Source organism: Hypanus sabinus, chromosome 4 (assembly GCF_030144855.1).
Source record: "Hypanus sabinus isolate sHypSab1 chromosome 4, sHypSab1.hap1, whole genome shotgun sequence".
Classification (NCBI taxonomy): domain Eukaryota; kingdom Metazoa; phylum Chordata; class Chondrichthyes; order Myliobatiformes; family Dasyatidae; genus Hypanus; species Hypanus sabinus.
The window spans coordinates 70787388-70809404 of NC_082709.1; the positions used below are offsets into that span (position 1 = coordinate 70787388).

Sequence of the window (22017 nt, forward strand, 5' to 3'; positions counted from 1 at the left end):
AGGGCGGTGAATCTGTGGAACTGATTGTCACAGCCGGCTGCAGAGGCCACGTCATTAGCTACATTTAAAGTGGAGGTTGATAGGTTCCAGATTACTAAGGGAGTCAAAGATTACAGGGAGAAGGCAGCAGAGTAGAGCTCAGAGGGATAATAAATCAGTCATGATCGAACGGCAAAGCAGACGATAAACTCAGTGGCCTAGCTCTTCTCTTATGTCTTATGTTCTTATAGAATGATGGAAATGGAGACACAAGAGAGACTACAGAATCTGGAATCTGAAGCACGAAACAAGGTGCTGAAGGAAATTAGCAGAGTGATCATCCATGTTTCAAGTCAAGATCCTGCACCAGGACTGAGAGTGTAGACAAGAGGCAGCTAGCATCAAGCAGTGAGAGGGAGCGGTGAGGTAGGAGCCAGCAGGTGATAGGTGGAATCAAGTGGTGGGGGGGGGGGGTGGTTGATGGACAGATGGAGGTGGTGAAGTGATGAGAAAATGGAGGTAGAGAATAATGTGGGGACAGAAGAGGTTGAAGATGCTGTAATCTGATAATTAAGGAAGGTGGCAAGTGCAACCAGATGAGGAGTCTGAAGGGCAGATGGGACCTGTTAGAGGTGGTAGGTGTGTGTACGTGATAGGAAGATGGAATCAGGGAAGGGGATAGAATCTGGGTGAATCAAAAAGAGAGAGAATGTAGCAGAGGGGTGTGGTTGCTGAACTCGGAAATTTCAATGTTCATGCTGTTGGATTGCAGACTATCAGAGAGAACGTGGGATGATGTTCTTCTGGTTTGAGGAGGAGGAGGATGACAGTGAGGGCCATCGTTATGCCTGACACCCCACAGCACCACATGAAGAAACACTGGGCACCTATAGGTAATAGCAACACACACAAAATGCTGGAGGAACTCAGCAGGCCAGGCAGCATCTGTGGAAAAGAGTAAACAGTCAATGTTTCGGGCTGACACCCTTCATTAGGACTGGAAAGAAAGGATGAGAAGTTAAAGTAAGAAGGTGGAGGGAGGGGAAGAAGAAGTACAAGCTAGTAGGTGATAGGTGAAACCGGGAGAGGGGAAGGGGTGAAGTAAAGAGCTGGGAAGTTGCTAGGTGAAGGAGATCAAGAGCTGGAGAAAGGGAAATCTGAGAGAGGGAAATGGGAATGGGGAATGGTGAAGCGGGGGAGGGCAATTACCGGAAGTTTAAGAAATCAATGCTCCTGCCATCAGGTTGGAGGCCACCCAGACAGAATATAACATGTTGCTCCTCCAACCTGTGTTTGGCCTCATCGTGAAAGCAGAGGAGGCCATGGACTGACATGTTGGAATAGGAATGGGTGGCCACCGGGAGATCCTGCTTGTTCTAGTGGATGGAGTGTAGGTGCTCAGCGAAGCAGTCTCCTAATCTATGTTGGGTCTCACCAATATACAGGAGGCCACACCAAGAACACCGGGCACAGTAGATGACCCCCAATAGACTCACAGGTGAAGTGTCACCGCACCTGAAGGACTGTTTGGGGCCCTGAGAAGGAGTGAGGGAGGTAGTGTGGGGCAGGTATGGCACGTCCTGCTTGCAAGGACAAGCACCAGGAAGGAGGGACAAATGGTCAAGAGAGTCACATTGGGAGCAATCCCTGAGGAAAGCAGAATGTGGGGGGAGGGAGAGAAAGATGTGCTTAGTGGTGGAATCCTGTTGGAGATGGCGGAAGTTATGGGCTGGATGTGGAGGCTAGTTCAGTGGTAGATGAGGACAAGAGGAACCCTATCCCTGGTGAGGTGGCGGCAGGATGGGGTGAGGGCAGACGTGCACAAATCAGAAGAGTTACAGAGTTGATGGTGGAGGAAGGAAAGCCCCTTTCTTTGAAGAAGGAAAACATCTCTTTAGTTCTGGAATGAAAAGCCTCATCCTGAGAGCAGATGTGGTGGAGACAGAGGAACTGAGAGAAGGAGATGGCATTTTTAAAGGGTGGGAGGAGGTATAGTCCACATAGTTGTGAGAATCAGTGGGCTTATAGAAGGTATCAGTAGATAAGCTGTCTCCAGAGATGGGGACAGAGAGATCGCGAAAGGGGAAGGAGGTGTCAGAAATGGACCAGGTAGGGTGGAAGTTGGAGGATTTAAATAATAGTAAATATTAGATCCGTAGATAAAAGTCAGGGGTTAGCCAAAAGGATTTAGATGCCTTCTCCAGAGACTTGGGGTGTGCTATGCGGTTGTACTTGCCCCAGGAGATGAGATCTGTGTTTGGGAACACTTACATGATAAGGCTATTATTGGTGCACACTGACAGGGTGAGCAGATTGTTAGGCCTGCTGGTTAAATAGAGGAGATGATAACAAGCATCGAGGAATCCATGTCCATGCCCCACAGGTGTGTGGTACCCAGGATGTCTGACATCACTCTGAAGCCATGCATACTTCTTTATAAGGGCTTCTTGATGACCCCAACTCACAGTGCCTATTGCCTCAGTTAATAGATGCTTCAAAGCAATCTCCCCGGATTCCAGGGAGAGCTCTAGTCTCCATTGTATGGGCCATCGTGAAATTCTTCAGGAACAGCAGAGAGCCAGTTGGTAGCAGCTTGACGCTCCCAGTGAGAGAGGAGAGTGCTGCTCATCAGCAGATTGCATTCCCAATGGAACAGATGTGATTGCTGGAAAATCCACTCTCGACAAGATTGACACCATTTCAAAGCCAATGGGTTTCTTGTATTTGTAGAAAGGCACTCACGTGCTCCTGGTGGAGGACAGTGTCGCAGCTGACAAAGTCTGGTGGTGCCAACTCCCTCCGAGGAAATGTAGATGGCCTGTCTGAAGAAATTCTTCTCACAATTTCCTCCAAGCAGTGGCTTCTTGTGCATGAAGAAGGATGGGGTTAATACTGGGGGGTATTACGCAGGCACATGTGTGTAGTCAGTGGCTGCCTGCACCGGTGGGAAGCCAACGATCCCAGCAAATCCCGGTGCGCAATATACCACCTGCTCCTCAGTAAGGTCTAAGTGCAGCCGAATCTCAAAGGGCAGGGTGATGGAGATGTCTCCATGGATAATGTGCTGACAGGAATAAAGAATGACTCGTGCAAATTTTGTACAGAACTGAGATTCACTCAAACAGATTGCATAAAGCTTGGTTTATCGTTCATTCTTGCAATATGACACTAGGAGCTTTCTCAATGCACAGCAGTTCCATAGCAAAGAAACCTGTATATTAAAGGGCCCTCACTAGGGGAATGACAACCTGTGCTTGGCCTTTTTATGATGACTGACAGCCAAGACAGTGACCAACAGCCCTAGGGCCCCGACAGGAGGGTGATTGACATCCAGAAGAGTAACCAACAGACAGGAGAGTTTCTCACAGCTCTAGGGCCCCACCAAGACCGTGGAAAACATCTGGGAGAGTGACTACCCAACATGGGACTCCAGCTGTGGGAATGACCATCGGGAGGCGAAGCAGGGACGTGTTTGGAGGTTGGGTCTTGGGTGCAGTGTGTGGAGTTGGGTTGCCCGTTGATCTGCAAACCCGATGAACCACTTTCTGGATAACTGGGACATGACTGAAGGGGAAATCATTTCTCTGTGCGCAGTGCATTGGTGACCTCCATGCTGGAACTGTAAGCACCATATCAGGGCAACCAGCTGCTTGGAAAGATTAGGAAGTTGCCAGATCATGAAAAGCCAATGAAGTGGCATCTGTTGTTGACCTGTTGTGATGGTAGACAAATTGGAGTGGATCCAGTTCACTCCTCAGCCAGGAGTTGATATGCTTTATGACCAACCTCTCAAATACATTGCATGTAAGTGCTACTGGACGATAGTCATTTAGACAGGTTACCATGTCCTTCTTGGACACCAGTATGATCGAAGCTTTCTTGAAGCAGGTACCTCAGGCTGCCAAAGCGACAGGGTCACAATACCAGTAAACATTCCCGGTTGATTAGCACAGGTCTTCAGTACTCAGTATACCGTCTGGGTCAGATGCGTTCCATGAGCTCACCCTCCTGAAGGATGCTCTCACGACAGCCTCAGAGACTGAGATCACAGGCTTGTAGTGAGTTGTGTGAGATTGTGAAGGTACCTCCAGGCTCTGTTATTCAAAGCGAGCATAAAAGGCATTGAGCTCATCTGGGAGTGAAACTTTGTTGTCAGCTCTGTCACTTTGCAGGAGGTGATAACATTCAAGCGAGTGATTCTGTGATTCAGGTTTGGTCCAGAATTACCACTTCGCATGTGCGATTGGTACTCGATGTTACAAACCATACTCAAAATTCAGTGTACTTAATGCTAAAAGAAACCAGCACAACACCATCCAAAGCCTACTGTGTTCTGCAGGACACTTATATAACCACATCATTGTTTATACAATTTTATTAGCCTTATTCATAATGTGGAGGAGCCTCTGTAAAACCACGCCATCTTATATATAGTGTTCAGTGTCTTTATCCTGAGATCTAGCCAATTAATTAATTGGACTCTGATATGAACTGAATATTGATTTGGTAATTGTCATGAGAAGAAAGACACACACAATAACATTCATTATAAGATGAGAACTGATGTCAAAGACATTCCATTAAACAGCAGAATGGAGGTCTAGTTATCTCCTAATTGATCCCTTACTGAAAATGTTCACTGAAATAACATTTTATATTGTCTGCTCCTTATATTCCTCTGTGTGTGTATGTGTGCATGAAGACTGTTACAAGAAATATTGGAGCCTTTCTTCATAATTAGAGAGCCACCCCCCTCCCCACTAATGAATTCTGTTTTCAGACTCTACAAATCTCCCAGAGACATAATTTCATTGGCAGTATGTTAAGGATGGGAGAAGCTGGCGTGCTTCAACTTTATATTAATGGAATCGACTTGAAACCAAATTAAAGGATTTCCTTGCTTTGGTTTGTATTCTGTCTTGCATGCACAAAAGAAGATGTTCCTTTGAACTGTGATAATACAGTTTTGCACAGAAGCTGGGGAAGCCCTCAGTGGATAGAATACAGAAATGACTTCCTGTCTTAATTACGAACATTAATAAGCAGTGCAATGAATGATAAAGAAGCACACTGCTGTAATTCTATTTAGTGTAAAGTATCCTGGCATACATATAGAAGAATCAGATCTTGGTTGAAGTGTTGGTAAATTCTTTTGTGTAGTTGTTTCACATTGTGGTATGGACATGTGTGCCTGACCTAAACTACAGACTCATTGCCTGAATCGGAATGGTGGGTTTATTGTTTGAGGAGGGATTGAGTAGACCCAGACAGTCTTCTCTAGAGTTTAAAAGAATGAGAGGTGATCTAGTTGAAACAGACAGAATTCCTACAGGGCTCAACTGGCCAGAAGCAAGAAGAAGGTTGCCTCAGGCCAAAAAGCCTAGAACTAGGGGTCACGGAGTCAAGGTAAGGCTCACACAAATTTAAGAGTGAAATGTCTTCTCTTCAGGTGTGCCAAGTGCTGGGAACTGTGAACCTGAGGGGCGTTTGGAGGCTCAGATGTTGAGTTCATTCTAAACAAAGATCGGTAGACTTCTGGATATTAAGGAAATCAAGGGAGACCGGGACTGTGGGGAACTTGGTACCGGGTAGAGCATATGGGTCAAATTGCCTACTTTTGCTCCAATTTTTTATGTCCTTATGTTGAAATACAGTATTTTTCAAATATTTCCAACTGTTGAGAAATCTTTGGCAATGAAATGGCTTTCAGTGTGGGGTTGCAGAATAGTCCAAAATGCAACTGGAAAAATAAGATCACACTCTTCGCACTCTTGATTTGACCAGGGACAGGATCCCTCATACTCTGGCTGTCCAGTCTCTTTCAAGCAGCTGAAATCTTTACTCACAGTGGAATAATGAGTTTTATGTTTGCAGTGTTAGAACCAAAAGGACCAGCCTCACCAGCGATTACTACAACCAAGGCACAGCTTTCTCACAATAGAAACGCTGAGCCCAAACACTCCCAGTCTCACTACAAAGAGACCAAGACCCAAATGCCTCTCTATCATACAGTCGCTTCATAGACAGTCAGGGTGAAACATGACCAGAGAGTGTCTGAATCCCAAACATCTGTTTCACTCATGAGAGAAATACCAGAACCAAAAGATTCTCTCAGACTACGAAGTGCCCAGACCTGAGAACTCTCCTAAACTACAGTGACTGCAGAAAGTAAACTCTATCATTCTCAAAATAGAGTGGCTAGAATCCAGCAATTCTCTTTCACTATTGATGGCATCCATTAGTCCCGTGAGACGCAGGCCTGGGCAATGTTGTATGGAAGACCAGCAGTTGCTCAAGCAGCAAGTCTCCCCTCTCCACTCCACTGATGTTGTCCAAGGGAAGGGCAAGGGCTGATACATCTTGGCACCGGTGTCATCGCAGGAATTGCCAAGGCAACATCGGACTGCTTTAGGAACTCCAGCTCCAGATTTGTCCTCAGGATTTACTCACAAAGCCTTTCCCATAAGTAGGTATGGCCGCAAGGTTTGAAATCAGAGTTTCCCCTCTCTCAGATTGACTGCCTTCCCAGGCTGATGAGCTCCAACTACCCAAAGCACTGGCTTTAAGATGTCAGGACTTGCCTTTGCTCTTTCTCCTGTCAGTTCCACTGAGTTCAGAGGCTAAGCCACTTGAGAAGGCCAGGAGTTGGACTTGGTTGTCAGAGGCTATTTGAGGCGCATGCCGTGAGGAGCACTTTTAGGCAATGGGAGCTTGTCCCCACTACCACTCCTCGGTTTGACAACCTTGGAACTATAGAGAGGCTGAAAAGCATTTGGTTCCAGTCTCACTGCAGAGACTGGATCCCAGACCCTTGCATAGCTCCTGTGGAGGTACTGTAAATGAATACAGAGATGATAATATTTAACATACAAATCCTGTCCCAGCACACCATGGTATCTGTACACGTGTTGACTACTGTCTCCATTCATAAGGTGAGCACACATACATAATTTATTGGTGTATTCAGATGCTGAAGGAACACCACTGAGTATTCCACCTTCCACTTCTTTATCTTACTCCACCACGGGTCTGTTTTATAAACTGACATTGATTTCCAAGACACTTGTGAGCCACATTCTCTACTGCTACTTAGGTTCTTGGAAAACTTGAATGGACACTCTGCGGATGACTGTTTCCTATGATATCTACAGCTAGACACAAATGATGCAACCCATGCCTTTTCTGCCTTTAGCACTCTAATGACTTACTGATTTTACAGCCGCATGATGTAGCTTTGATGAAGGCAACCACACCGGTATTACTAAACCTCAGGATCCTGTCCCAGGCACAGGTGCCAGGCATTGTTGTGAACTATTTTCTGCTGTTGGCAGTTGTACAGACTTGGTGCCAATGCTGATCACTCAACCACCTCCCAAAGCGTGGATGGAAATGTCCCTGTCAAACACCTTAGCCATGGTTTGTGAGGTCGGTAAACTCAACTATATCCCAGAATTCCTCTCTTTCTACATCATCGTGTTCCTCAGCTCTACATCTCTTCCTAGGGTGTCGACGTAGCTGTTCAGCTCAGAGAACAGCCCCACACCAGTCATGTACTGAGCAGGTCCGCTTGCTCTGCCTGGACACGCCCGTTTGCAATTCGCAGCCCCACACTGGTCATGTACTGAGCAGGTCCGCTTGCTCTGCCTGGACACGCCCATTTACAATTCACAGCCCCGCCAACCCTTGCCTGCTTCCACTCAGATGCCTAGTGCATCGTTTCACTGCACAAGATGGCGGCCTTCTGCAGCTCTCGCAGGAAGCACTAGGCCATCCTCGGTATCAGTGTGCTTCTCTGGTGTTGCTCATACTAGGCAGAGCTAGCAGTACAACATCCTCCACTGAAGGCAACCATTCCGTAACTAAACCACCACATTCTGAGCAGCAACCAAGAAACATACCAATCTGAGTAAAGCTGTAAACAATGGGAACCAAGGGGAAAATATCGGACATGTCAGACTGTTGTGGTTGATGGAGGTCCTGCATCTTGATCCTAAGAACTACTGTAGGAGTTTCTCAGGCCAGTGCCCTAAGCCCAACTATCTCAAGCTGCTTCATTAATGACCTTCTTTTATTGTAGTCAGAAGTGAAGATATGTACTGGCAGTTGCACAACGCTCATTTCAAGTTGCAACTCCTCAGCCAGTGCAGAGTCTATGCCAGCCAACAGACAGGCATTGGCCAATAAGTAACATTCACTCCACAAAAGTGCCAAGCAATAACAACCTCAAACAAGACACTAACAATCCACCTGTCCCTGACCTTCAGTGGTATTTCTGTAGCTAGGGCCTCAATGATCAACCTTCTAGGATCAGAGTCTGAGTATCCGGCATAGAACAGAGAACAATCCAGCACAGGATAGGCCTTAGAGCCTAAAATGTTTTGCCGAACTAATTACAGTAGTAATCAATGCCCAACTAAGCTAATCCCTTCTACCTACTTCATGTCCATATCCTTCCATTCCCTGCACATTCATGTGCCTGTCAAAGAGCTTCTTGAATGCTTCTTTCATAATTGCCTCCACCAACACACCAGGCAGCACATTCCAGGCACCCACCACTCTTTGTATGAAAAAACCTCATCCCGCACATCTCCTCTGAACTTTTCTTCTCTCACCTTAAATGCATATCCTCTGGTATTAGATGTTTCAACCCAAGCAAAGATCTCTCTACTCTATCTGTGCCACTCATATTCTTATATATCTCTACCAGCTCTCCCTTCGGCCTCCAGAGAAAACAACCCAAGTTTGCCTACCCTCCCATTACAGCTCACATTTTCTAGTCCAGGCAGCATTCCCTCAAAGCCTCAACATCTTTCCTATTACGGGCTGAGCAGAATGGAATGCGATACTCCAGATTTAGCCTATCTAGAGTTTTATAAATATAACCGAGCCTCTCGAACTTAGTTCCTCAACTAATAGAGGCAAGCATATCATATGTCTTCCTTATTAATCTGTGTAGCCACTTTCAGAGAGCTATAGACTTCACTCTACATAGTAACACTGTTAAGGGTCTTTCTGTCAACAGTGTACTGTCTCTTTACATTGATCTCCCAAAGAACAGAATTTCACGTTTGGCTCCATGAGCCACTTCTATGCCCATGTTTGCAGCTGATTTATATGCCACTGTAATTTGCTTCTACGCTATCCAAGATATGTTCTTCATATCGTCTGCAAACTTACTCACATTTTCATCCAGGTCCTTTATACTGTGTATAACATAAACAGCAGAGATCCCAATGCACATCCCTGCAGAGTGCCACTCGTCACAGACCTCCAGCCAGAATAAGTCCCGTTGCCCATTGCCTTCTGTCTTCTATGGCCCAATTCACTGTGGATTCGATGCATCTTAATCTTCTGGATGAGCCTTCCTGTGGATGTTGTTTACATGGATTTTAGTATACTTTGAAAAACTCCATATTAATTCCATGTAGAAAACATCCACAAGTCTCTTTTCATCAATTACCTTCATCACCTCCTTGAAAAACTCAATCAAGTTAGCAAGACATGATTTGCCCCATAGGTAGCCACGCTGACTTGCCTTGATTAGGTCACGATTTTCCAAATACTTAAAATCTTATCACTAAGAATTCTTTCCAGTAACTCCCTATTAATGATGAGAGACTCACTGGTCTATAGTTTCTAGGATTATCCCTGTTTCTTTCCTTGAATAATGGAAAAACTTCAGCTACTCACCAATATCTGTACTCAGAGAGCACATGAAGGTAATGATCTAGAGACTTCCTCTGCTGCCTTTCTCAGTAATCGGGAGTATATCTCATCAGGCCTGGGGACTTCTCCACTTTAATGTTAAGAGACCCAACACTAACTTCTACAAATTCCCTAGCAAATTAGTACAATCCACACCAATCTCCCTGCCTTCCATATCTTTCTCCTTGGTAAATACTGATGCACAGTACTCGTTTAGGTCCCACATCCTCCATCTCTACACATTTGCCACCTCCTTCAATCTTGTATTGTCCCACTCACGTCCTAATTATGCTCTTGCTCTTGATGTCTGTATAGAATGCTTTGGGATTCTCTTTAGTCCTGTTTTATGTATTGCACTGTACTGCTACAGCAAAACAACTCTTGTCACAACTTGACAGTGATTCTGACCATCGACCTCTCCCACTTCCTTCACAACCTGCACACTGTTGCCTAGTGTGGAGCATCTGCAACTCATGCTACACCAACAGGTTAGAGTTTCCTTGACACCATCGTCCCACCTTGTGTCCTTGACCAGTGGGGCAGCTAGAGCATGAGTATGCCCCTGCCTGGTGCCATCCAAGACACACACACACACACACCCCTGAAGGCCCTGACCGTCACAAATGCGGTTCAGTAAGGGAGGTAACCAGCAATATCCCCAGGAAGCTTGGGATGCACATTAGATGCAGGACTTGCCAATCATGATCTGACAGTAGGAATGAAGAAAAAACAGAACTGAATGTAAACATCCCAGTCCTAGTGCATTGTGCCAATCACAACACGTTTCCCCTCTTAATGGGTGTAATTGTCTTGAGCCTAAACCCGCCTTGATGGGCAGGAGTTGGACACATGACAATGGTAGATAAATCAAAGTGGCCCACAGCTCATTACAGTATATTGCAATAATTGGCCTGCAGTCAATTTGTAACACGTCTACGTCTTAACTGGAGAAATAATCAAGAACAAGACTGGCCCCTGACCTATGGGGTCTTTGCTGCTTTCTTCAACACATTTTTCTCTGCATTGGATGCTCCCAGTGAAGACCATTCCCTTGCTTTTGACCGAAAACAATCGAGAAGAATTGAAGTCAGGCAGTTACAAGTCCGCTCGCTTTATTTGGCGGCTGGGTCTTGGTTTCCGACGCGACCCAGGGAGGTAGAGGGTAGTGTGTGTGTATGATTATCTGTCACCCTCTATCTGTGTCGAGTATGAATAGTTTCAACAGACTGGTTTATAACACAGTGCTGATAACCGTTCAATTCATGTGGCATTCATTCTCCTAATCACCGGTTCATTCCATCCAGATTGCATTGTCATTGTCCCTGCTTTGGTATGCTTTTAAAAAGGCTTTTATCTCACTTTTGTTGGATTCGTGGTTGAAGGGGAGTGGCGGGGAGGGTGTAATGCACTGGCAGGTTCCCTTGAAGGTGAAACAACATGTAGGGGGGCCCCAAGGCTGTAATTTAACCATTGTGACTGTGTTACTGTAACATTGCGAAGGTTGTAATTACTCTGTTAACATGATGGTTTTTTTGTTCCTCTCCCCACTCCTGAATAATGGACTTCAACCTTGCTGTGCTGCAGGTGCACAGGCCCACGTATTCGGGACTGCATCGAGCTGATGGATAGGTACTATTGTGCACTGTCCGCTGCATGCTGTGCTGTGCGAATGTTTGCTGAGAAAGGGATGGTGCGGTGCTCTAGCTGAAGTCAGGTGTACAGGTCCTTCCTTCGTGCAGATGATTCATTCCACCTTCCCCGACATGCTAGGTACCATCCACCATATTTTCATCTCATACCCTTTTCAGCCCCCATCTTGTGTCTCATAGGTCAACTAAATGATGGCTAGATATTAGAAATTGAAAACCTGTGATATCATCAAATTAACCTACTAATCACTTTGTCACAAGCGTATAATAAGATAAGGTACAATCAACGCGATGGTCTTGGTCTCTGTCTTCTTGCTCTACTTTCATCTGTGAACATTTCTTTTTTAAGGCTGTAGTGCCACACTAATGAGATCTGAAGTATTTCACTAATTGCTCAGGGTTAACTGCTAGGCCTTATCTTCTTAGTCTCAACTTTGAGAGTGGATTACTTGTGCAGATTAAGTGAAAGCAGGGATCTGATGTTTGCTGAATGATATTTTAACCGGAGAGAGTGCAAGGGATGTTGGGCAACTGTAGTCTGCTTAGAATTACCTGTGATGCTTTCTAGTAACCCACCCAGGACACTGTTACATCTTGCTGCACAATACAGACGCCACTACTGAGTTAATACTTTTGTCAGTGCAAGGGAATTAAAAGCTTCGGAGGCAGATTCAAGACTATTATAATATGTGCTGGGTCAACACTCCTAGGGTGACAAACAGGGAACAGATATGAGTGATTACTTTGCACACACTCTCCATTCTGCTGAAGATAGGGTTTCTGTGACACTGATACAGTCCTGACAAAGACAATTGATTTCATTCTGTTTAATGGCCTTCCTTAGCTCTGAACATATGTGGAGCAGAATAAAATTCCAGTTCCTACCATGCTAAACATAAGAATTTCCTCACTGAATATCCTCCTATGTTACTTAACAAGTCCATATTCTTTTTCCCCTCCTGTTCTTGATGCAGTCAGAGCCGGTCTATAACCCTGTACACCCGAGTCCCAAGGTCATGATCCCTTAATTTTGCAGCTCAGTGCTAATTAGCCATGCCAAGACAATAGAAACACTTAAAGCAACATCATCCCAGTAGTGACATCCTTGTGAAACAGACATGCTGACAATGAACTACAAAAAAAAATACATTTTGGGGCTTTTGTCCCGTTCTGGTTTATTCATATTTCCCCCCCCCCCCCCCCCAAAGTCATGTCCTGGCAGATCTGGGTGTAAACTTCTCTCCTTATGCTGACAGTGCCCAGGCTCAGGCAGTGGAATCATCAGCCAGGTTTTTATTCGCTGCTCCATCAACGCCGTACTTCCATCACCGGATCAGTAAAGGTGATGTAATATGATTAACGTGAGTTTTTTTTACCATGTTCAACTCCTGAGCCAGAGAAGCAGCCAATGCTTGCATGTAGCAAGACCAGGATAACACTCGGACTGATGTTCGGCAAGTGCCACAAAACTACTGGGCAGAGCCCACCTCCACTGGCCTTGGGTCTTAACACTTGTCCCTTGGCATTAACTGGCATTACCAATGCAGAGCCCCACTATCAATATCTGACACAGCAGGGGGTTGGTGTTATAATTCTATTTATTTATTTAGAGATACCGTGCAGAAGAGGAACTTCTAGCCCAACAAGCTGCATTGCCTAGCAAACCATTTATTTAACACTAGCCTAATCACAGGACAATTTACAATGACCAGTTAACCTACCGACTGGTACTTCTTTGGACTGAGTTCCCGGAGTTAATCCAAGAGTTCCCGGGAACACATGCAGCCTCCTTACAGATGGCGTCAGAATTGATCTCCGAACTCTGAGTGTCCTGAGCTGTAATAGTGTCGCGTCTACTACTATGCTGCTGTGCCACCTTTGACCAGCCATAGCAGACGAATGCCCTCCACTTGCCCAGAAGAATTCAGCTCTACTGGCCCAGGAAGCTATACACCCTAAAGGGCAAAGCAGCCCATTGGATTGGAACTTCGTCCACCATCCAATGTGTACAGTCTACAAAAGCACTGTCATTCCTCTACTCTGACAGCACCTCTCACGCCCATGAGAAGGACAAGGGTAGCAGATAAATGGGAACACCGCCACCTACTGATTCCCCCCCCCCCCCACCCTCCCAGGTCATACACCATCCTGATTAGGAAATATATCAACAGTCCGCATCAGCACTGGTTCTAAACCCCAGAGCTCCCTCCCCAACTGTGGGAGAACCTTCATCAGAAAGATTGTAATGGTTCTGGAAGACAGCACCCCTGCACTTTCTCAAGGGAAATACAGGCAGGCTCATGTATTCCAGGGGATTTCATTATACATATCCCATCATCTCAGATAATCCCACCACCACATTCCAGCCCCTGGTTGCTCAGCATGTCCATCTTATCAATACCTCCAAACGGAAAGCAAACATTTTTTTGCCACTGAACTGGATGAACAAACAGACAAGCAACATTTTTTGAATCCATGTACAAGACTATTTTAATGGAGAAGCCATTATTTTTTTAAACTGTCTGATACTTTTCCCCTTTGTACTGATCAAAGATGTTTCCTAGAAAAGAATCTTTCGCTCCTGGAATTTCTGAGACCATTCCAAAGAACTGATGACTGAGTTCCTGCAAATGATTACTATCTGGTTACCCAGCTTCTGCTGAGATCCTGGATTCCTGGTCCCATCCTGCCTCACACTCATCACAGGACTTGTAAGCAGTGACCAACTGGACTCATTTTCAGAAGGAATAAGAAGCCTGCCGGAAGCCAGCTTCTTTTACTCCAGAGAGCAGGGGGCACCATAACCGCAGCAGTAATTATCCCAGTACAACACCGTTAGCATGTGTGCCTTTCAGACAGGAAGCTTACTGGATTCATTGGAAACCTCCTGACTGGAGCCTCATTAAAACATCAAATATCTGTCACAGTAATTGCAGTTCTGTGCCAGCAGAGATGACATGGTAATGTGCACTGTCACAGTAGCTGCAGAACCTGTGTTAAACGGCACTTGGCTGGAGTGTCCTAACCAGGGACCACAAGCTGCCGGGCAACAGTTTATTCCCATGGAGCTGTTCCCTCAGGGCAGCAACTTCCAGGAACCTCAAACAACTCCAGCGTGAGCCCTCCTCCGGACAGACTGGTCCATTAGTGATAGGAGCCCTCCAGGCAGACTTGTCCATTAAAGATTCTCCCCCAGACAGACCATTTCTTCATTTTACCCCTGCCTGCCAGGTCAGTTCAGTACTGAAATTGCATTCCTTCATGCCCAGTCCACAGTAATCTAGCCACCCCCCCCCCCACACTGACCAGTCCATTAATAATCCTCCCCCATGCAGATGTCTTTTAAAATTCTTCCTTCACACAGACTAGTCCACGATTTTCCATTTTCCCACAAAACCAGTCCTACAATCCAAGTATGGACCAATCTTCCCTCACAGAAAGCAATCCCTTCATGACCCTTAATATTCCTCCCCAGGACAGGCCTGTCCATTTATGTTTCTCCATCTCAGTGGACAGTTCCATCAACGATACTCCCTGTACATCCCAGTCCAGTATTAATCCTTGTCCATATAGATTCATCCTATAGCAATTCTCCTCAACACCATTTATCACCTTCCCATAGACCGATCAGTCCATCAATGAACTATCTAACAGGCCAGTCCTTTACTGATTTACACTAAAGCAGGCCTGTACATCAGAGACCACCACCGTCACCCCCCCCCCCCCGACTCTCACAGCCATTATCAACTTAACACAGTCAGCATAGTCTTCCCCCAGAATGACCTGTCCATAAATTACCCTCCTCCACGCCAACCAAACAGTCAATGTTTTCCACCGTCCCGTTGATGATCCTCCCCCGGGCGGACCCGTTCACAATAATGATCCCCATTCCCAGACACACTGCTCCATTAGTGATTCCACCCACAAACACACTGACTATTTATTGATGATCCTTTTCAGATAGGTTGGTGTTGTCCTAGTGCTTTCTGCCATGTCCCCTTTTGACATATTTCTCCCGTGCTTTCTTTGCTTCTCTCCAGTCGTTACTGCAAAGCAGAGGGAACTTGGTGGGGGGCGGGGGGTACAGTCAGATTTCTGTTCGTATGTGGAATATGTATCTGTAATAATCTGGTCTTCTTCCTCTCACTGGTGTCTTGTATGTGCTTATTCGTCAGTTAATGGTCTGCTCCTACTGAAAAGCTTTCTCTTTCTCCCCATCCGAGCCGCCCACCTCCACTTTCCCCCTACAATCCTCTGCCATCTTCCCGCTCTTCTCACTCAGCAGCAGGAAATGCACCACGCTCTTCTCTGATCCCCTTCCTGTTTTGTTGGGAAATATCAATCGGGAGGATATTTTGCCCAATGAATCATATTCTGAAGGAAAATATTAATTCAGCTCTTGTTTCCCATCTCTTTTAAGTCGATCAATGGGCCCTTTGGAGCAGGTGTCTTTGTTTGCTGCCTTGCCTCTTTGCTGAGTTTGGATGATTTCCTTTTAGACCCTTCTGGTAATAAAAGCGGATTACAATGATGAATATTTCTAATTAAAAACCAAGTCTGATGAGCTCGGCTTTGAAAGCAGGTGGGATTTACACAACCAGACGTTGTACATTCCTTCAGAGCCCACCACCCCTCCCCCATTCTATCTCACTCTACTTCCTCAAGGGCTTCTTAGAGCCAAGTGAAGCCCTTCAGAAAGAGTTCAAGCATTCATTATAATTACCGTTCAGTCATCAAGACAGAAATTTGCTCTACACTCCTTTCTCCTTCCCTTGCCTAACAGCCCTGTTTAGTCAGAATTTCAGGATATGCTTTTAAGTGTTATCGCAAACCTAACATCTTCTCTCTGTCTCTAATGTATAAAGGCCTCAGAAGTCAAACTTTCACTTAATATCCATGTATGTGTGTTTTCCCCTTTGAAGAAGCGACACCACTGGGACCCAGGGGAAACGCAGTGATCATAGATTAACAATTAGCCTACCATATAACCTCCCATAACCCAAAAATATAAACAGAATGCACAGGCATCCTTTTGCTGGATTCTTAATAGGGGTTGAAATATTTTAAGCTAATTACTGTATCCCATGTGGGAATATTATTCACACGCAACTCTTTGCTTGGGATTGATCATGGGGTACCTGGGGAATTTCTGCCTGTTCTCTTTAGACAGACTGGTGTGATTGCCTGAGGGTGATTGGACGCGTTTGCGGTTTTCTTCCTTCTTTTTGCTGTGACTGCCCCTCCCTCACTGACATTTGCTCCCCCCCCACCCCCTCCCCTGTCGCTTCGATCGGCAGGACCCCTCTGATCGCTGCTGGAGTCATAGGCGGCCTCTTCATTGTGGTGATCCTGGGGCTGGTGGTGGCCGTGTACCTGAGGAGGAAGAGCATCAAGAAGAAACGGGCAATGCGCCGCTTCCTGGAGACCGAGGTAATGCCAGTGGACAACATCAACTCGCCGAGCTCAGCTGTTTCTTTTTTCTCCGCTAAATAGGAAAATACACTTCAAATTCTTATGACATAGAATGCGAACATTCAGCCTACCAAGTCTATAGCAGTTACAGTCCCCCAATTTCTACCTTGTAACACCACCAATTTTGCTACTGATATGTAAGTTAACCAGTCATTTATAGTATTTAATTAGCCAGCTAACTATTGTGTCTTTGGGATGCCATACCCAGTGACATTCCAAGGCATTGGTGGGTGTTGGCTGAACAGCAGACGGAGTCATAGAAGTACACAGTACTGAAAGCTCGTTCATGACGACAAAAAGATCTATCTGAGCCAGTCTATTTTCCTGCGTTTGGCCCAAATCCCACCGTTAGCCAGTTCCTTACAACCTCAGGCCGTGGATTTAAAAGGAGCCATTCAACTTTGGCAAGGCTTCTATCAAGCAAATAAACAGTAATGTTACACCTTGACTGATTGCTTGGTTGATAAATGGGTCTCATGCCGAAGCTTTCATGAGCTAGTAATGAGATGAGGATTAAAGGTAGAGATGGAAACATATGCACCTCCATTCCAGCTTCAGAATGTGCTCAATTGCACCGAGGCACCAGATCCACTCAGTCTAATTCTAGTCCAGACTGCATGAAGTTCAATACAAGCCAACAAGGTATTGCTTGTAACCCATTTCCTCTCTCTTCCCCATCAGCCCACAATGGCCCAATATCTCCCAGCTGTGGGGAAGGTCGTATTGTGTGCTCCAGACTGAGCCCATTCTGGTGTGAATTCATGCAACACAGTCATTGATGCTCTTCAGGCTGGGCCCATCTTATTCAGTGTAGTTGGTTGGCGAGAGCTGAAATAAAACCAATCAGGTTATGTCTTCTTAAGCAGCATTTATTTTAGTGTTGCTGAAGAGTCACAAACTCAAACCATTCCAACTTCCTCAAGTAGTATCTTCCTATCAAACTCACCCAGTCCCCTTCTCCCTGCATTCTCTTCCTTTATTGCTCCTTCATTGCTCCTGCTGCTTGATGCTCACACACTGAAATTCCCTTGGTCTATCTGGTGCTCATCTATTCCTTTAAAAGTCTCCTTAAATAAACCTCATTGATAAACTTTCTCTGCCTTTACAAGCTTATTTTCCTTTTAAAGTTCTATGACGTTTTTGCTTCTTCTACACTATCTAGTCTTTGCAATGTAGTTTAGAATCATACAGCATAGAAACCAGCCCTTTAACCCACCAAATCGAACTGTGAATTACCCATCCATAGTTGTCCCATTTACCAGCACTTAAATCTGTAGTCTTTGAGGTTTGACAATCCAGGAGCTCATTCAGATGCTTGTTCTATGTTGTGGGTGCACCTGGCTCCACCACCCACTCAGACTGTGTTTTGTAGATTGCAACCACCCTCTGGGCGAAAAAAAATTCTTTCTCAGATCCCTCCCAAATCTCTTCTCCCTCATGATAAGTTGATGCCTGCTAATTTTAGCCAGCTTGGTCATGGGGACAAGTTTCTTATATTCTATCCTATCAATGCCCTCATTATTTTGTATCCCTCAATCACATCCCAAATCCTCAGTGTCTTCAGCTCTGAGGAAGACAAATCCAACCCATAAGATCTCTTATGAATCTTCTAAATCCAGTCTCTGTAGGGAATTGTTCCATCTGAGGCAACGTCCTGGAAATCTCCTCTGCACTCTCTCCAGATATGTCTGTCGGCCCAGACCCAATTGCCATTGTAGACATTTGTGAAACGTCACCACTCTCTGTGCTCCTGAACTGAAATGGCATCATCTCGAATACGTGGTGGCCCTCAATTTGATCTGAAAGTAATGAAAATATATCCCAGACCTCTGCTTCCTTGATCGTTCCAGTGACTCAAGAAATTCATGTTTCAAATTCTTTCTGTCTTCAGCTAGTGGAACCTTTAACCCCTAGTGGCGCTGCTCCAAATCAGGCCCAACTTAGGATCCTCAAGGAGACCGAGCTGAAACGCATCAAGATTCTTGGCTCTGGCGCCTTTGGGACAGTCTACAAAGTAAGTTGCACTGACTTTCTCTTCCATAGTGACTCACGACATTAACTCCTATTCATTCATTTTAGCAGTTTCTCAGGATTTTGCGATTTCCTTTGTTTCATCAGCTGCCCTCTCAAATTATGATTTAAGGCTTTCGAACTGCATGCACTGCCAGTTCATCTTAATGCAGGCTGATCCATCTAAATCTATTCTGCTCATGGATTTTCTTGGTTGCTCCTGTTAGCCGTTGACAGCTGAGGTAAAGCTCCCCCAGCTAGAGCCATTTGTAATGGAAATAGTTTGTTTGTACAAAGCATTTTTCTGAGGTGACGCTTTTTGTCTTCTTCAGGGCATTTGGGTCCCAGAGGGAGAGACGGTGAAGATTCCTGTAGCCATTAAGATCCTCCGTGAGAGAACAGGTCCCAAGGCGAATGTGGAATTCATGGATGTAAGTCGAAGGCATCTATTCACTGATTAATGTTCTGAGCTTGGTAATAGAAATGAGGGAGGTGACAATTATTGATTGTACCAATGGGGTGTCAATGTAACAACAGAATGAAGTGTCCCACGTGATGTTAGAAATGTTTTAGCTGGTGGTTCATTTACCTCCTATTTGAAAATGATTAAGGTGTCGCAGTATAGCACAGGGAGTGTAGCCACATGGAAAACACCAGTTATATCATCATAGCAGCAGTAAATGAATGAGGATTATATATTACTAATGAATATAATCGGGTGATATGGCTTTCACATTTAGTTTGGTGAAGGTGTAATTAAGCTAACATCTCGTTAATGTGAAATCTATTCAAAAATGCCGGCTGAATTTGCTCTACAGCCAAGGAAGAGAAAAGGCACCACTGTGTCTCACCTTGTCTCAGCTGCATTACATCTGGCCAATGTCTGTTTGTTGTAATCAGGCACCATTTGCCGAGTGTCCAATTAACTGCAACTATTTTGCTAAAATTTTAGCAACTGCAAATATTCTGCTATTAACCTGTGAATGCCTTGCACTGTGTTTCGCCAACATCAGCTGAGTGAGATGGGAAAATGGAGCTCTGTTACACCTCTGAATGAATTAACATTTCAGTCATGCAGCACTGGTCAGAGGCCTAAGATGCCAGGTAATACATAGCAGATTATTGTACTGCATCATATAGTTTTGCAGATGCTCCCACATTGCTTACGATGTGATGTGCACTGATGAACAGTACAAAGGGATAGCTGAGTGCCATCTTCAGTGCTGTCAGTAGATCCCAGAGAATGGTCAGGCAATTGTTATAAAATTGTCCAGGCAAACATCAGCCTCTTAGGATTTCAAGAACTAGAGAGGATCAGTTTAAGGGATAAAAATTAAAAGAAACCTGAGGGGCAACTGCTTCACACAGAGGGGAATCTGTGTATGGAATGAGCTGCCAGAGGAAGTGGTTGAGGCAGGTACAAAAACAATATTTAAAATGCATTTGGACAGGTACAGAGATAGGAAAGGTTCAGAGAGATTTTGAATGGGACTAGCTCAAGTAAGCATCTTGGAGGAGTTAGGCTGGAGGGCCTATATCTGTGCTATGAAACTCTATGACCCTAAATGCATGGTTTAAATAGAATGGCAGGTGCCTCAAAACACTGAAGCCAGAGGGGAGGACACATGGAACATTGACATGACCAATGAATGATGAACTTCCTGCACAAAATGAGTATGCTCTAAAAGAAATCAAAGTGAGAGTGCTGAGGATGGAGAAGAGGAAAGGGCATTCATCGAGACAGTACAGAGACGCTGAACTGAATGTTATCCTTCTGTGACATCATGGGTTGAGAGATCCATACTGTGAGACGTTGACTGACCAATCCGCCTATAGGTTCCTCCTAGAGATGTAACCTTGCGGCTTCTGGGGACCGAGGTCAAGAGAGTTCCCTGTGTGTCACGATCCCAGCCGATAATTCGCCATTTTCTCCTAATTCATTTTGATTGTACCATGGTTCCGACTGTTAATTCCCCCATTTTTGCCTAATTTCCTTTGAAGGCAGCACACCTGGTTTTCATCAAGACCTGCAGTTTAGGAACCCTGGCTTTGCACCCACTAGTTGCCAGATCATTGGCTTTGCCTGTGTGGTAATTAACATTTCACGGCCACTTAGGATTGTGTGTTCTAAGTTTTGCATCTGTACCGAGTTTTACCTGTGAAACTCAGTCTCTCCGAGTCAAGATAAGTTTTCTAAGTTCAGCTCCAGTTCTGAGGTTTACCTGTGTAACTCTGTCTCTCTGTGCTAAGAAAAGTTTTGTCTGCTGCTTCCCTTTCTACACTCTGTGTCAAGATGAGTTCTGCCTGCCTCCTGCTTTCCTGCACTCCTCCTGTTTGCTGTTCAATGCTCATGCTCACGTCTACATCCTAACTCAATCTCGGTGCCTGCGTCCTGTGTTTGGGTTTGCCTCATTCGTTGCAACACTGTTCTGTCCTTATGAAAGTGTGTGGTTGAGTAACAAGTAAAGACAGGGTTTGATACAAGGGGATTTCCCCTGCTGGTGAGTGATCGGTTGTCTGCTGTATCTGACCATAACAATTAGTGTTGTGCAGTTTGTAGTTAGATCAGAATCAAAATCAGGTTTAATGTCACCAGCATATGTCAGGAAATTTGTTGTTTTGCAGAAGCAGTTCATTGCAATACATAGAAAGAAAAACTATAAATTACAATAAGAAGTAAATATAAAAATAAGTTAAATAAATAGTGCAAAAATAACTGAGGAGGTGTTTATGGGTTCCTTGTCCATTCAGAAATCTGATGGCAGAGGTAAGAAGCTGTTTCTGAAATGCTGAGTGTGTGTCTTCAGGCTCCTGTGCGGCCTCCTTGATGTAGCAATGAAAAGAGGGCATGTCCTGGGTGATGGGGGGTTCTTAATGATGGATGCCACCTTTTTGAGCCATCTTTTGAAGTTGTCTTGAATGCTGGAGTGGCTATTGACCATGATGGAGCTGGCTGAATTTACAGCTTTCTGCAGCTTTTTCTGATTCTGTGCAGTCACTCCTCTATACCAGACGGTGATGCAACCAGTAGAAGGCTCTCCACGGTGAATCTGCAGACATTTGCTTGTATCTTTGGTGTCATACTAAGTTTCCTCTAACTCCTAATGAAATTTAGCCACTGTTCTGCCTTCTTTGTAATTACATCAATATATTGGGCCCAGTTTATATCCTCAGAAATGCTGGCATCCAGGAACTTGAAACT

At 45.0% G+C, this 22017-nt stretch overlaps 1 protein-coding gene across 9 annotated transcripts in view; it reads left to right on the plus strand.

The window, feature by feature from the left end:
- Positions 1-22017, plus strand: part of LOC132392867 (receptor tyrosine-protein kinase erbB-4-like) — a 942732-nt gene that overhangs the window by 668698 nt on the left and 252017 nt on the right. For all 9 annotated transcript variants that reach the window (XR_009511679.1, XM_059967363.1, XM_059967364.1 and 6 more), the window contains exons 16-19: positions 11269-11313; positions 16631-16763; positions 18697-18819; positions 19148-19246. Coding sequence is in view for 8 of the 9 variants with exons in the window: in XM_059967363.1 (XP_059823346.1) it covers positions 11269-11313; positions 16631-16763; positions 18697-18819; positions 19148-19246 (400 nt within the window). In the remaining variant the exon portion in view is untranslated. The remainder of the gene's footprint in view (positions 1-11268; positions 11314-16630; positions 16764-18696; positions 18820-19147; positions 19247-22017) is intronic.